Source organism: Ceratotherium simum, chromosome 21, assembly GCF_057802395.1.
Source record: "Ceratotherium simum simum isolate JZ-2026a chromosome 21, ASM5780239v1, whole genome shotgun sequence".
In the NCBI taxonomy this organism is placed as follows: domain Eukaryota; kingdom Metazoa; phylum Chordata; class Mammalia; order Perissodactyla; family Rhinocerotidae; genus Ceratotherium; species Ceratotherium simum.
This window is the reverse complement of record NC_141920.1, coordinates 194,050-209,210: the sequence shown is the minus strand read 5'-3', so window position 1 is coordinate 209,210 and position 15,161 is coordinate 194,050. Positions and strand designations below refer to the sequence as shown.

Genomic DNA, 15,161 nt, shown 5'->3' with positions numbered 1-15,161 from the left:
AGGGGCCGAAGAGAGGGGACTGGCTCGCAGGGGCCTCTGCAAGCCCCGCGCACCTGTACCCGGGCCGCTCCGGGGCCGAGGGTCGAGAGAGAGACGCCCCGGCCCCGCACCGCCGCAGCGCCCTCCACCAGCTAACCGGCTCGCGCGGGGGCTTGTGGGATTGCGAGTCTCTGGGTCCCGCGGGCCTCCAGCGACGGGCCGCGGCGGACTACACTTCCCAGGAAGCCGTGCGCGCTGGCGGGACCTCCTGGGAGTTGTGGTCCGGGCGGGACGAGCGCTCGCGAGGCGGGCGGCGCGGGAACTACGTGTCCCAGGATGCAGCGCGGCGGCCGCGGGGCTGGAGTTTGAACGGAGGGTCTCCCGCCCGCGGCTGGACTGTGGTGGCTGCGGCGGGTGCGGGAGGCGGCGGCGGGCCGGGGCCTGGCCGGAGGCTGAGGCCGGGCTGCAGGCGCTGGGGGCGCTGCCCCCCAGGCGATGATGGGCAAGGAGGAGGAGATTGCGCGGATCGCCCGGAGGCTGGACAAGATGGTGACCAAGAAGAGCGCGGTGAGGGGCGCGGGCCGCCAGGACCCCGGGACCCCCGCCCCGCCGAGCCCCCGCCGAGCGCCGAGCCCGTCGGGCCCGGGAGACCACCCGAGGGCAGGACGAGACCCCGACCTGGTGGAGACCCCCAGACGCGGGGAGACCCGCCGGGGGCCGAGACCCCTGCCCTCCAGCCCCGCGCCCTTGGCAGAGGCTGCAATCGGCCTGGACCTTGTCCTGGGCGCCGCCCGCCCTGGACTCGGACCCGCAGACCGGGGGCCGCCCCCTCCGTGCCCTAAGCCCCGGCCCCGGCCCCGCCCCTCCATGCCTCGCGGGCACCCCCTCTTACCGGCCGGCCCGGCCCGCCGAGCCCACCCGGGTCCCCGCGCCCTCCTTGGGGGCAGGAGTTCGAAGAGTGAGATCGACCCTTTCCCGGAGCTCAGCGCCTCCAACCCCGCGGCCTGGGGCTGCGGCCCTCGTCACCCCTTCACAGGCCCGAGGCCTCTCTGGTGGCAAGGCCGCGTTTCTTCCCTGTCTGTCCCCACCCCACGACACCCGAACCAGGTTTCCCTAATAAATTCTTCCCCTCCCTAGCCAAGACTCAGCCAGCTCCGACTGGGAGTGGGTGGACACGTAGAGACCCTTGGGAAACAGTCTCGGAGGTCTGAGGCTGGCCTGGGTGTGCTGGGTGCTGGAGCCCCTGGCCAGCAGTGCTGGCCCTGCGGCCTGGGCTGCTTGTGCCACAGCCGGCCAGCCTTTGGAGGAGGCTGCGCCAGGTTCTGAAAGGGGCCAGGCAGACAGGGTTCCAGTCCCAGCGCCCTCAGCTTTGAGACCTTGGCAATCTGCGTACCCTCACACAGAAGCCCCTTGGTGGGTCGCACCTGCTTCTAGGGGATGAGGAGGGTCTCAGCTGGCTCCCTGAGAAGCTCAATAAACACGACCTGCTCTCTTCCCCCAGACTGAGCTCCGGGGTGGCCAAGGCATGGACTGATGCCTGTGCAGCCCCTCGAGGGCTGTGAGCCTGCATGGATGGTTTGGGGGTGGCTTTTTGGGTTGAGCAGGGTTGAGTCTGGGTCCCTGTTGACCGGGGTTCTGGGCAGAGGTCTAGTCCGAGCTGGAAAGGAGGCTGGCTCCCACTCATTCATTCACCCAGCAAGCAGCTCCCTCCACCCACATTGTGTTCGCACCCCCGGAGGCCATGGGCAGCACAGAGCAGCAGCGTGGGAGCAGTAGCTTTTTCCAGAGACGACCAGAGAAAGAAGGAGACAGAACAAATGATAAACGCCCCCGGAGGGGGCGCCGAGTGGTGCCAGGCAGAACTGGGGTAGGGTATCCAGGTGGAAGCACAGCATGCATGGAAACCCCGGGGGAGGATGAGGAAGGAGAGCAGGTCGTGACTAACAAACCTCCGGACTGGGAAGGCCAGTCGGCCAGGGGGCTTGGGGTGCTGTGGAGTGAGGCGTGAGAGCTGGCAGAGGCTCCTAGGGGGTCCCAGGGCCTGCGAGGCCCCGCCGGGAGTGGGGGCCGTGACTGGGAGGTTGGGAATTACTTTTACCCCTCTCTGGTCCTTACCCCATGGGAAGCTGGCGTTACACAGCAGCCCGAGGTTTTGTCTCAGGGAACATGATCAGTGAGCGGCATTGTGCCTTTGGCTCTGGTAACCATCTGTCCCCTCTGAGGAGGTCACCCCAGGCTGGACTCTGCACAGCCCAAGGGGCAGGGCCTGCCAGGGGCAATGAAGAGGGGGCTGCAGCCTGAGCAGAGATGCCACCCAGATGGGTGACAGCTGCAGGACTTCTGAGACTCTCACAACCTTGGGGGTCGGATCATCTGCCCGCTTCACGTCATGGGAGAGACATGCACACGTGAAAACACATCAGTGCGTTAAAAAGTGAGGCATCTGTGGAGGAAAGCAGGAGAAGAGGAGAGGGCGTTAAGTAGGAGAGGCCTTGCTGAGAAGGTGTCATTTGAACAAAGCTCTGCAAGGAGGGAGGGCACAAGCTTGTCAATGTCCTGAGAGGCGTGTCCCTGGCAGTGGGAGCAGCAGGTGCAAAGGCCCTGGGGCAGGCAGCTTGGCTCAGTGGAAGAACAGGAGCTGTGCCTGGAGCAGATGATGTGGCTTGTTTGTGTGTGGCCTCATGTGAGAGGGCTTTGAGAAAAGAGATGGGGGAGGCGAGGCAAAGAAGGGAGACCCAGGGTCTGTTGCAATAGTACAGGCAAGGGGTAGTGGCTGGCCTGAGAGATTGATGAGGGGGTGGGGCTGTGGGACTTGTAGATGCTGGTGTGGGTGTGATGGGGGTGGAGGCACCCTGAGGGTTTGGCTTAAGTAGGGGACACTGACTGTTCCTGGGTTGGACCTTCTCAGCTGAAGAGGGGGCCGCTTTGGTGGGGAGGCTGCCTGACCCACCTGGGCCAGGGACACGGGACCAGACAGGGGAGTGAGCACCCCTGGGGCTACATCTGGCCGTGGTGCTCCTGCTGGGGAGGGGCTGCTGCCCTTGAAGGTGTTTCCTGTTGTCACAGTCTGGTCAGTGACCAGTGCAGGACCAGAAGCCTTGTGCCCAGTGCCTGTGATGCTGGGACTGGGTCTGCAGGGCCGCTTCCCTTGGCGTTCCCGTCCTCCCTGGGCACCAACCCCAGGTGGATTTCTCGATTGTCACTGCCTCGTGTCCCCCCATCCTCGTGTAGGAGGAGGTGGGATTGTCCACTGAGCTCTCGAAGTCGTTTATGAAAGTCCCTCTTGTCCTTCCAGGAGGGAGCCCTGGACCTGCTACGAGAGCTGAAGGCCATGCCTGTCACACTGCACCTGCTGCAGGTAGGGCCCTGCGTGACCCCCGCCCGGGACAGCTCCTGGGACAGCTCCCGGGCCTGGCCACCCTGGGCCTTGGTTGGCACAAATGCCTGTTCCTGAGGAGACTGTCCCTGCCTTCCTCTGATGCTCAGTGAGGCAGGGAGGGGCGTCCGAGGATAACCCACCCTATTCCTCGCCCAGACTCCTGGGTTCCAAAGGGGACAGTAGCCCTCGGGCAGGGCGACCTCCCCTCGCTGGTCCCAGCCCCTGCCCCGTGGGGGCCTCCCAGGGTCTGTGAGGAGGGTCTGACTGCCACCCCCATCCCAAGCCACTTGCCTTGCAGTCCACCCGCGTTGGCATGTCCGTCAACGCCCTGCGGAAGCAGAGCTCGGACGAGGAGGTCGTCACCCTGGCCAAGTCACTCATCAAGTCCTGGAAGAAGCTCCTGGGTGCGGGTCAGGCAGTGTGGCCGAGTGCTGGAGCCAGGGCTCCTCGCTGGCCGGTACTGGATAGAGTGCTGGCAGTGCTGTCCCCATGCCAGGGCCACCTGGGAGGGGAGGCGGTGCTGTGTAGAGCAAGGAGAGGAGAGTTGAGGGTAGGAGCTGGGCTGTGTTGAGGGCGGAGCCAGAGAGCTGGGGAGGTCTCACCAGGGGCCAGGTGTCAGGGCAGCTCTCCCGCCCGGCCAGGGGGCGGGTTGGGGGGGACGGAGGGGGTTGGGGAGAGGAGGAGGAAGGGGAGCCACTGCCACACAGAGGGAAGGGGTGGCAGCCTCTTCCTTGGCACAGTGGGGTGATGGGGGTTTCAGAGATGCCCACCTCTGGACCCTGAGGCCCCACTCCTTTCCTGGCTTCTCATGGGTTCTGTCCAAACCCTTGGGAAATAAAGCTGCATGTCCTGGGCCTCTCTCCAGCCCCGTGTAGCCATGGGGCCGCGTGTTGGACATGTGTGTTTATTCTGGTGGCGTGTGGGATGCTCTTCATCCCGTGGGAAGGTCCCAGTGCAGGCGGGGTTTCCGGAGCCCTGTGGGTCGTGTGCTCAGTGGACTGTGGCTCACTGTGGCATCTGAACGCCCACTGGGAAGTGGCCATGCCCAAAGGCTCCACCTGTGGAGGCCGTCACTCGGGGGGTTTCTATACTCAGGGATCCCTCTGGGTGGATGGCAGCCCCTCTGCCAGGACAGGGAGTGGTGTGGACCCCAGAGAGGCCCCACAGGTGGCCTGATTGAGCACAGGCGTGTGTGGCAAAGCGGCACAAGGGGCCGTCTCGGGAGCTTCTGGAGCGGCAGGGGGAGAGAGGGTCTGGTCGTTAGCAGGGAGGCTTGGTGGCTGGGGACAGAGTTGGGAGCGAGGCTGGCAACCTGCTCCCCTTTCTGGCCCGGCCCTGCCCTCTGGGTCTCCTTTCCCCTGGCCAGCCCCCTACTCTTCCCTGGCACCTGCAGATGCTTCAGATGCCAAAGCCAGGGAGCGGCGGAAGAGCGGGCCTCTGCCCACGTCCTCAAAGGAGGCCTCGGAAGCCAAAGATCCCAGGTAACCCACTGGAGGGCAGGTGCACACCTCCCACCCCCGAGGCCCCACTCGCTGGGCAGATGAGGGTGCTGATTTCCGTGTGCCCAGGGAACTGAGGCCATAGGAGCATAGTGGCCCTTTCAGCTCCATGGAAGGTGCTCCCTGCAGGAAGCTGTGCCTGGCTGGTTGGCCTCTTGCTGGACACTTCCCTTCCAAAGCTCCTCTGGACACTGTCTTTTCAGCCCCTACCAACTGAGAGGCGAGGCTGTGTCCACCTAGCTGTACACCCTGAGTGGACCTGTGGGAGTCAGGACCCCGGCTCCAGGCCCCTGTCCTGGGTCTGGTTGTCGCTGGCCAGCATTCCTCCACCCTGGCCCCCCTCCCTGTGGGTGCCTCAGCAGTGCAGGCTCTGGGGCATCGAGACCTCACTGCCCCTACCACTCCAGGGAGGGTGGTCATGGAGACTGGGGTGCTCATGGGGAGAGGCTGCTCTGCCCTTGACCCCACTGGGCAGCAGTGGCCAGGGGCCAGGAGAGGTTGAGCTGAGTTCCTGGTATGGCTGTGTGGAGCCAGGGCTCATCCGCCCACCTGCACGTGTTGTTTGTCCTCCAGGAAGCCGCCTCCTTCCACAGACTTCCGTGGGGGTCACGGGGCCACGAGATGCAGGGGTGTGAGGGGAGGGCTGGGTGGACACTGCCTGGCAGTCAGGCAGCCTGTGGGGGGTGCCCAGCCCTGTGAGGGGCATCTGTGCTGGGTGGGGTCACCTGGGCACGGTACCTAGTCTCGGGCAGTGCCAAATCCCCTCTGCCTTGCCCTGTCCTGGCAGCTGGTGCTGGGTGATGCAGCCCCATGTCTAGCTGGGCTGGGTCATGGGCTGCTGTCAGGTCGGGGCAGATGGGCGGGCCTGTCTCTCTCCAGCCGCAAGAGGCCGGAGCTGCCCAGGACGCCGTCAACCCCCAGGATCACCACGTTCCCCCCGGTGCCTGTCACCTGCGACGCTGTGCGCAACAAGTGTCGCGAGATGCTGACGGCCGCCCTGCAAACGGACCGTGAGTGCTGCAGCCCGGCCGCCCTGCAGGCCGGGGGTCCTGGGCACTGACACATGCCTGGGTTCCCAGGGGGCCTGGGCCCTGCCTGCCCGCAGAGGCCTGAGTCTAGAGGGTCCTCAGGGACGGCCCTCTCCCCCCACCCATCGCTGCTGACCCTGGGTGGGGGCACCAGAGCGCCTGGATCCTGGGGTCTGGCTGCCGGGGGCTGGGCAGGCTGAGAGGTGGCGGATGGAACCAGTGGGGTGGCTAGCCCTCTTGCCCCTTGCAGATGACCACGTGGCCATCGGTGCAGACTGTGAGCGCCTCTCGGCCCAGATTGAGGAATATATCCTTTGTGAGGGACTGGGGGTGTCTGGGGGAGTCAGGAGGCCAGCCAGGCCAAACTCCCCCTGGTGACCATTGCCCTGGCGCCCTCTCCAGGCGGTCGGGTGGGCTCCCCCCTCTTGACGAGAGGACCCTCCCTGGACCCGCTGAGGGGCTGAGTCTGCCTGCTGTGGTCCTTGGGTGCCCAGGGCCTCGAGCCTGCGGCTGGGTCCAGCGGGGCTCCTCCCGGCAGCCCCTCAGCACGCCGCCAGGCCTGGCCCACACCCCCGACAGGGCCCCATGAGGGGGCCGTCGCTGGCCCGGTGGGCGGGTGGAGGGTGGCAGCCTCGGCCTCCGATGGGTCCTTAAAGGTCCGCACGCATCTTCGGGGACGTGGGGAACACGGACATGAAGTACAAGAACCGTGTGCGCAGCCGCATCTCCAACCTCAAGGACGCCAAGAACCCCGACCTGCGGCGGAACGTGCTGTGCGGGGCCATCTCGCCCCAGCAGATCGCCGTGATGACCTCGGAGGTGAGCCCGGGGCGGGGAGGGCTGCCCCCTGGGGCGCGGGCTGAGCACTCGGCCCCTTGCCCCAGGAGATGGCCAGCGACGAGCTGAAGGAGATCCGCAAGGCCATGACCAAGGAGGCCATCCGCGAGCACCAGATGGCGCGCACGGGCGGCACGCAGACTGACCTGTTCACCTGCGGGAAGTGCAGGAAGAAGAACTGCACCTACACGCAGGTGGGCGGGGCCACACCCTCTCGGGGCCCCGCGTCCTGGGGCTCGGGCGCCCACACTTGCCCCCACACGTGTGGGCCTGGGTCCAGCATCACACCTGGACACAGGCGGTGTGAATGGTGCCAGGGTTGGGGTCCCAGTGTGAGTCCCTGCTGGGGTCACCTTTGCGACCTCCCCCTCCCCAGGCCTCCTGGGCCCCCATGAGCAGCGTCTCGGGTGGTGGGTCCTGCTTGCTCTGGGGCACTAACGTTGGGGGTCACGGCCCCCCCAGTGTGGAGGGGCCCCCAGGAGTGTTGCTGCTGGTGGGAGGGTGGGTGTGCTGCAGTGGTGGCCGCAGGGCTACACTCAGAACCATGGAGGTGGACACCGATGTGGACCCCAAGAGATGTCGGGGCCCCCGGTAAGAGGAGACTGGTCTGGGCGGCTGGAAGGTTGGGAGCCCCGGAGCTGCGAGGCCAGCGCTTGCCGAGGCACTGGTGGCCCCCCAGGTTGTGACTCCAGGAAGACCTGCTGTCCGGGGCCTCCTGCTCCAAGGGACTGCGCCCTGGGGCTGGCCCTCTGAGCACGGCCCTCCCCACAGGTGCAGACCCGCAGCTCTGATGAGCCCATGACCACCTTTGTCGTCTGCAACGAGTGTGGAAACCGCTGGAAGGTAGGCGGGCCAGCCAGGCCACCCCAGCCCCGTCCTCCAGAGGCGGGTATTTCCAGCCTGGGTGGGGTCAGTGTGGTGTGTACTGGGGAACAGCCATGCCAGCCAGCCTCCTGGGAGCTTCAGAGATGGTGGGTGGAGACCACCAGCCCTGCTTCTCGCCCTGTGGGTCACATGGGCTGCGCGCCTGTCCCTCTCACCGGGTCTCTTGCAGTTCTGCTGAGCCCTTGTGCACGTGTGCCTGCAGCCCTGGGCCATGGCCTTCCCACGTCCTGTCAGCAGACACAGCTTCTCTGGAGATATGCCCTGGACCCCCTGGCCCTCCCCAGGAGGCAGCGCGTCCTGCCTCCACCCTGCCTGTAGTGCACTTTTCTCCTTCTTCTTCCCAAATTATTAAATGTTTCTTTTTGCCACTGTGCTGTTCCTGGCTCTTGGTGCTGGTGGGCCGTACACAGGCTTGGGCTGCGAGCTGGGTCCCCCACCCCCTACGTCTGGTCTGAACCCCCACTGCCGCCAAGGACAACCCTCCTCCCTGGGGTCAGGTGACGCTTGGGTTTGGCCCTGGCGGGAAGAGCCTGCTGGCCTTCAGTGCAGACCATGTGATTCCAGGATGCTGGGTGGGCCCCACCTTTGTGCCCCGCAGATGAGGGGCAGGTGGTTGACGTGCTGGGCATAGGTGTGTGGGTGGTCGTGTGCAGGCATAATTGGGCGGGAGGAGCCTTGGGCACACAGGGGACCCTCCCCGGGCCCCGCAGCTGAGGGCCCAGGGCTTACATGCCTGTCCATGACCCTTCCGGACGGCTCATCCTCACCCTGCCTCTGCTCGTGGACCCTGGACCAGAGCCTCAGGGCCCTGGGCCAGGTGCAGCTTGGAATCGCTTCACCTTTGAGGGAACTGAGTGGCAAGCACATGCCTTGTGGGGCCTGCAAGATGGTGGTGACACTGCCTGGCACCCAGGAGTCCTCAGGGAGGTCAGCTCCATCAGTGTCCTGCCCCAGCCGGCCAGCCTCTGGGGACGACCCTCAATACATGCCAGGGACCCCTACCACCCAGGGCCCAGGTGGTGCTTCTCACTGCATCATGGGCTTTGGTGAGGTGCTGTGGGGCCACACTGCCCAGGTCACGGCGCCCTCGCCCGGGCAGGCTGAGCACAGCTGCCCACTGGGGCTGCTGCTCTGAGGAGGGGTGGAGGTGGTCAGAGCACACAGAGGGCGAGGTTCCCTCACAGAGCTGGCCGCTCCCCTGCCCTGGGCCTGGGCCAAGTCCTCTCTCTCATCATCTCCCTCCAAACGTGGGAAGAGGAGAGACTTCTGCTTTAAAAACGTCTTCAATAATAAGACATCCTGTTTTGGGGGGAGGAGAACTGGAGATAAATATGAAAACTTTTTTTTGATAAAACACTCAGTGAGGACATGTTTCCAGGTTTAAAGTTAATGCATGTGTAAGAGAGAAGCCGGGTCCTGTTGCCTTGAGCCTGGTTTTGAGGTTCTGGGCCTGGTTCCGGGTGTGGACGGCTCAAGCAGGGAGGCCTCCTCCCACCACGGAGTAGACGGTGCAGAGGCTCCATTCTCCAGCACGGCTGCCAGGGAGGAGGCCCAGGGGAGGCTGCTGGGCCCCAGACGCCCCTGGGAGGGTCCTTCTCGCTGTGCAGAGCACAGGGCTGGCCGGCGGGGGGCTGGGGCAGGAGGGGCTCTCACCCTTGCCTCTCAGCAAGACCTTGGGGCACTAGGTCCCCTGGGCAGGATGGGGCTTCTGGCTCAGCCTGCACCTGAAGGTCCTGCCTGGGACTGCCCCAGGGGTGCCGGCCCTGTGCGTGTGCCCCCCACTTGTGGGCACACACACTTGCGAAGGCAATCTGAGTCTCTGCCCACGGGAGGGGTCGTGTGTCTGTGCTGCCTCAGTGCGGCCTAGGCCTCGTTGGAGGACTGGGAGCCCCCCCGGAGCAGCAGGGTGCGGTAGGTGGGGGAGCTGAGGAAGCGGGGGTAGGAGTCCCGGTGCATGAGTGTGTAAATCTGCAGCTGCGCGTCGTCGAATGTGTGTGCAGATGGCTCCTGCATCTTCTTGTTGATGCCCTCCCGTACCCGGGAGTCCAGGCTCACCTGTGGGGCAGGGCACCATGGTCAGGGTCTGGGAGGCGCCCCCCACCCCGCCCGCAGTCCCTGCCATCCCATGTGGTGCACCTCCTTGGGGGACAGGATGGACACGTAGTCCTCGTAGATGAGCCGCGCCTTCTCGTCCACCACGTGCTGGTTGGCCTCAGCCTTGAGCTCCTCACAGGCCAGCCAGAAGAGCATGTTCTCCTCACTGTACTCTGTGCGCAAGAACTCCCGAAACACACTGCGGCCTGCCGCGCTGTGCATCAGCTTGTCGAAGGACTGCGCCCAGCTCCGCACCTCCTCGGGGCTTGGCGTCGCGCTGTGGGCATTCGCCGCCAGGCCAGGTCAGGCTCGAGTCCCCTCCGCCCAGACCCCCCAGCACACGCACGTGCACGCACATGGCCCAAACTCACCACGCCTCACAGCTGGGGAGGGGCCGCAGCTTGCTCTCCCGGGAGGCACGCCACGCTCGCCGCCGCTCCTCATTCCTGACGGCAGAGAGGAAGAGGGCACTGTGCTTCTCGGCCACGCAGACAGGCAGGTGTGCGCACCCGGTGAACACTGACGGGTGTCAACAGGAGGCCTAGGGGCTCTCAGACACGTGTGAACCCGCCGCAGGCAGGCAGCTCCTGGGAGTGTCTGTGCCTGCTGTCCACTGCCCCTGGGCCGAGGCCGCTTCAGGAGCAGTGTGACCCGGGGACCTCTACTGTCTTGTTGCCTTTGGGACTTGACAGGCCCCCGTCCCCTTCTCCCAGAGGCCCTGAGGGATGCAGTGGGAAAGCCCCGGGCTGCGTGTCTGACCCCTGACTCTCCCTAGGGGACCTCTTCCCTCCCTTGGCTCCTAGCGCTGCTTCAGTGCTGGCTCCCAAATCCATACCTGCAGTTGGCCCTCGCCAGGGCCACCAGGAGATACCCCAACAGACACCTCAAATCCAAAGGCCCAGATGGAACTGAGTTCCCACCCTACCCCCGCCTGCCAGACTCCAACCCATTCCTTGGCCCCTACAGCCAAACTCGAAGTCCTGGCTATCCCTGGCCTGCCACCTCGACCCCCAGGGCCCCACTGCCGTCTTGGGCCTGGGCTCAGGCCTCAGCTACTCGCTGGTCAGCTGACCCCACTTTGGGTCCCCACAGTGCTGTCCACCCCATAGCCAAGGGCCAGAGCCTGAATAGGACCAGGTCTCTGCAAGGCACGAAAACTCCAACAGCTTCCCTGCACGCCTGGAAAACTGGTACCACCTGGAGGCCCACGCCCGCCCTCCGGCACACTGCTCTGGAAGGCGGTCCCCATCGTCCCAGGGCCCGGTCTCTGCTCAAGGCCCCGTCACTGACAGTCTGTAGGATCCGCTTCTGTCTTGCTGCACTGTAGGTCCCCAGGGCCAGCCTGGGCCGGCTCACAGTGGTGTCAGTAAGCATGTGCTGAGTAAACGGACAACGAGTGTGCACGCGCGTGCACACACAGAGTGGCCAGGTGTCTGCACATGGACACACTCTTGGGCACACCAGGCACAAAAGACACACACAGAGGGACCTGTGCACTGGCCACTGGTCACCAGGGCCCAACAGCCCCCCTGGACAAGTGCTGAGAGTGGCAGGGGTGTCCTGCCTGCAGGTGCCACCTCAGAAGCCAGCTGAGTCTGGGGAGCGGGACCCCGGTCCCAGGTCTGCTGGCCCGCCCCGCCCGCCCGCGCACCCTGCACCCCCAGGCCTCACGTACCAGGAGCAGCTGCAGCAGCAGCACCAGCACAGGCAGCAGGGGCTGCGGCTGGCGGCAGCCGGGGGGGCCACATCATGACTGGACATTGAGGGGGGCTGGTCTGCCTCCTCTGGCCCTGTGAGCTGGGGGAAGATGGGGCCTGCCTCAGGCTCCAGGCCAGAACCCACGGGCACACACACCTCTCTCCCACTGCCTGCCTGCTCGTGGCCACACTCCCAGGGGCATGACCCTTCCGGCCTCCCAGATGTTCAGGGGTCTCCTAACGCCCTGTGGCCCCCCAGTTCCCCAGGGAGCAGAGGCAAGGGTGGAGGAGGCGCACCTGCTTCTCAGCCTCATGCGGGGTGGGCATGGGTGGGTGGACCAGGTCACCCGGGCTCTGTGGTGCTGGCTCCGGGACCCTCACCACAGCCTGGGAGTCTGAGGAGAGAAGGTGAGGTTCTCGCTGAGACCTGCCTGCCTCTTGGGAGGGGTCCCGAGAGCCTCTCCCTCCTTCCCGGAGCCCCGGTGGGGCCTGCTCCCCTGCCTCCCACCCCACCCCACCCTGCACCATGGCTGTGAATGGGTGAAGCTCAGTGAGGAGGGACCCCAGATAAGATCCCCCACAGGAGGTTCTGGGACACCCCCATCTGCTCGTCCCTGGGAAGCCGGAAGCCTGGGTTCCTCTTTCTTGGCTTCCGGCTCCTGGCCCCTCCCAAGGGTCTGGGGGCCCCCCAAATCTGGGGCTATCAAGTTGGTACGTAGGGGTGGTGGTTAGACATTCAGGACCCCCCCCCCCCCCCCCCCCCGCCCCAGCTCCCTCCATCCTGAGTGTCCTGAAGGTTTTCTGTTTGGGGGACATGGGTAGGATGCTCTCCACCAGGAGTCCAGACTGGCCTATGGGCCCCAGAGGATTCCGACCTGTTCCCTGGGCCCCGGCCAGGGGCAGCGGACTGGGCCTGCAGCACGGAGGATTTGAACGGGACTTTGGCATGACCTCCTGAGGGTGCGGGAAGTGGGGCAGCGCATGGGGGAGGAGGGCCATGAGCCTCCCGGGACAGATGGCTCCTCGGTCCTGGACGCTGCCCGTGGCAGCCCCTACCCCTACCCCCAGCTGGCAAAGTCTCCCGTCCTCCCCTCCCTTCCCCCAAGTTGCGGAAACCGCGGCGCGCGCGCGGAGGCCTCGCAGCAGGGCGGGCGCGCCTATGGGGGAAGCGGGGGCGGCGGCGGGCGCGGGCGTCCGGCTCCTGGGTAGGAGCTGGGGGGCCCTGCGCGGGGCGCGAGGGGTGCGTCCTTCTCCGAGGCCGCGCGGCACCCTCCGCGGTGGAAGCGCGTGGGGTCGCTGACGCCCGAGCCGAGCAGCCGCCGCGCGCCCCCCGCAGGTCCCGGAGTCCGCGCGGGCGGGCAGGCGGGCGGCCAGTCGGCGCCCTGGAGGCGGTTTTGAAGCCTCCCCACCACCGCCCCTGTCGGCGCCCACCTGGGCCCAGGTGAGGCCCACAGGGCCCGGGGTGCCCCCTGCACGTCGGGCACGCGGACCTTGCTGAGCCCCCGCCATATCTCACCGGCCAGGAGGCTCACGAATTGCTTTTACTTTATTTTCTCATTTCATTATCCTCCTTGCTGCCCCCCATTTCTCAGCTCGTGGCCTGTTAATCCCTGTTTGGTCCAAGTTGGCCTCTCGTGGTCTCCCAGGGCAGGAAGGTGGAGGCGGATGCGCTATGGCAGGCCCTGCAGCCACCGCAGGGCCAGGTGGCCCCTGGAGCAGGGATGCCAGCTCACTTGGGGCTCTGGCCAGGTGCGGGGCCAGGACGAGCATGAGGGCATTCAGAGGAGACAGCGCCCGAGTTATGCACACTTAGGGCACCCTGCCTCCAGGGCTTGGGCACCAGAGGCCCCTGCCCTGACCAAATCTGGGGGCAAAGTGCAGGGTCCCCTCAGGCCTTGGCCCTCACCACCTGCCTGGCTTCCCCTGAGGTCACGGGGGACCTCAAACTGGGTCCCACCGGCTCCCATCGAGCAGATGGGGAAGCAGCAGCCCCACAGCACGCCTTCCCTCAGGGGTCAAGTTTCTAGGGAAAGGAAGGGGTGTGGCAGCCTCTGAGGTCTGTAGCTGTGCCCCAGACGCTGTGACTTCCCCAGGCAGATCTGCTCTTCCTCCTCTGCACCCCACCCACTGTGAGTGGGGGCAGGGCCTCAGGCCCCCAGACCCCTGGAGACTATAACCCGTCGGCTGCAGTCTCCAACCCAGCCCTGAATTGGAGGAGCGGGCCGGTCTGAGGGTGCAGGGCCCAGGTGCTGGGGCTGAGTGTGGGGCAGAGGAAGGGCCAGTCCCTTCTGTCCCTGCACCTCAAGCTGGTTGGGGCCACCCGTGCCCCCAGGGCACCCGCTCTCTCCTGGGGAGTACAGAGTCTGACCCAAAGTCCCTGCCCCTCACCCTGGCACCCCAGAGGGGCTCCTTCCCCTCCCCAGCCCCTTCAGGCTTTGGGCCCCAAGTCTGGGGTGGAAGAGGCAGGACAGGCAGCAAGTTTGGCCTCTAGGGACACAGCCTCCCTCGGGAGCGGCTGCTGCTCTGCTCCACAGAAGGAAAAAGAACGTCCCCGAGCCCGCCAGTCCAAAAAAAGAATAAGAAAATGTGACAATCCCAGAAAAAATGCTGTCGCCCTTAGGAGGGGGTGGCCGGGGGCTCCATTTCCTCCTGATCCTACTCAGTACCCTTCCTACATGCTGCCCACCCTCCCCAGCTGGCTGGTGGGAGAGCCCCAGCCTGGACCCTCCAAGGCAGGCCAGGTCTTCCTAGCCCTGGTGACCCTCACCCCAGCCCACTCCTGCAATGGTGGGGTGACCCGCTTCTCTCTCTCTCCCTCTTTCTGCTGGTAGGGTCTGGCCTGGAGGAGTCTGTCTCCTTCAGGGGCTTCTTCCTCTAGGCTCTGGCGCCTCCACCCCTCCCTCAAGGAGCTCGCAGTGGCGCTCCCACTCACCAGCGACCCAAAGGCAGGTGGGGGCGGAAGGGGCCAGGTTCGTTCTGGGCCCCACCCTGGCTGCCGAAGGGGCGTGCACTGCAGCAGCACCGACTCAAGTCAGACGGCAGGAGGAACTCCTGCGACGTTCTGGAGGCAGGCCGGCGCCGGGAGCCCTCGATCGGCTGGGGTCGGGGGCGCAGCGCTTCCCCTGCGACTCGCGGGGCTGAGCCGCTGCCAGATCCAATGGGGTGGGGGCGGGGGCGGGCCGGGTGTCCTGCCTCGGCCCCTCCCCACCAGGGGGAGGGGGGGCGGGAGACGCGGAAACCTGGGTTCTTCCGGGCCCCCCCTTTGAGCAATCACTTCCCCAGGCTTTGCGCTGCAGAAAAAGGGGAACCCGGTTGCAGCGCCCCCTCCCCCACGCGCGGGGGGCGGGCTCCAGTCCCGCCGCGGCCCAGGGTCCACGTGGACCCCGCGGCGGGAGCCCTCGGGGTGCGTACCCCGGCGCCGGCTCCCGAGGCTCCGGGCCCGCATGGCCCCAGGGCCCCGGGCTGGGAGGGGCAGGGCCGCCGTCCTCGGCGCCGCGCGCGCACGCACTCACCGGCCGCGCTCCCGAGCCTCTCGCGCCGCCGCCGCCGCCGGCCCGCGCGCTCCGAGGTCCGGCCGGATGGTCGAGGAGCGGGCGCAGGGTGCAGTGCGCAGGCGCCTCGGCCGCACTTCCCCAAAGCGCGGGGCCGGGACTTCCTCGCGCGGGGAGGCGCCCGGCCCGCCCAGCCCCGCCCCGCGCTCGCCGGCTCCGCGCCCCACCGCCCCCTCCCACCGCCCCGCCCGGTCCCGCGCAGGGCCTCTGTC

The 15,161-nt window shown here is 66.5% G+C and overlaps 2 protein-coding genes across 4 annotated transcripts; one reads left to right on the top strand and one right to left on the bottom strand.

Annotated features, from left to right (window-relative positions):
- The first annotated feature begins 372 nt into the window (after window positions 1-372).
- Window positions 373-7,976, top strand: TCEA2 (transcription elongation factor A2). Its single transcript, XM_014787259.2, has 10 exons — window positions 373-546; window positions 3,275-3,337; window positions 3,657-3,762; window positions 4,752-4,839; window positions 5,737-5,867; window positions 6,136-6,192; window positions 6,550-6,704; window positions 6,770-6,916; window positions 7,494-7,565; window positions 7,777-7,976. The coding sequence occupies exons 1-10, from the start codon at window positions 475-477 to the stop codon at window positions 7,783-7,785; spliced, it is 900 nt and encodes a 299-aa protein (XP_014642745.2). The 5' UTR covers window positions 373-474; the 3' UTR covers window positions 7,786-7,976.
- Window positions 7,977-8,924: 948 nt separating this feature from the next.
- On the bottom strand, window positions 8,925-14,960 carry RGS19 (regulator of G protein signaling 19). Of its 3 annotated transcripts, none has more exons than XM_087444932.1 (6): window positions 14,911-14,960; window positions 11,696-11,793; window positions 11,377-11,498; window positions 10,073-10,147; window positions 9,744-9,978; window positions 8,925-9,662 (listed from the first exon to the last, which is right to left on the bottom strand). In XM_087444932.1, the coding sequence occupies exons 2-6, from the start codon at window positions 11,723-11,725 to the stop codon at window positions 9,471-9,473; spliced, it is 654 nt and encodes a 217-aa protein (XP_087301058.1). In that variant the 5' UTR covers window positions 11,726-11,793; window positions 14,911-14,960; the 3' UTR covers window positions 8,925-9,470. The 3 variants fall into 3 exon arrangements, with proteins under 3 accessions (XP_087301058.1, XP_004430227.1, XP_004430228.1); XM_004430170.3 differs by lacking the exon at window positions 14,911-14,960 and adding an exon at window positions 14,331-14,561; XM_004430171.3 differs by lacking the exons at window positions 11,696-11,793; window positions 14,911-14,960 and adding an exon at window positions 14,331-14,561.
- Between the last annotated feature and the right edge of the window lie 201 nt (window positions 14,961-15,161).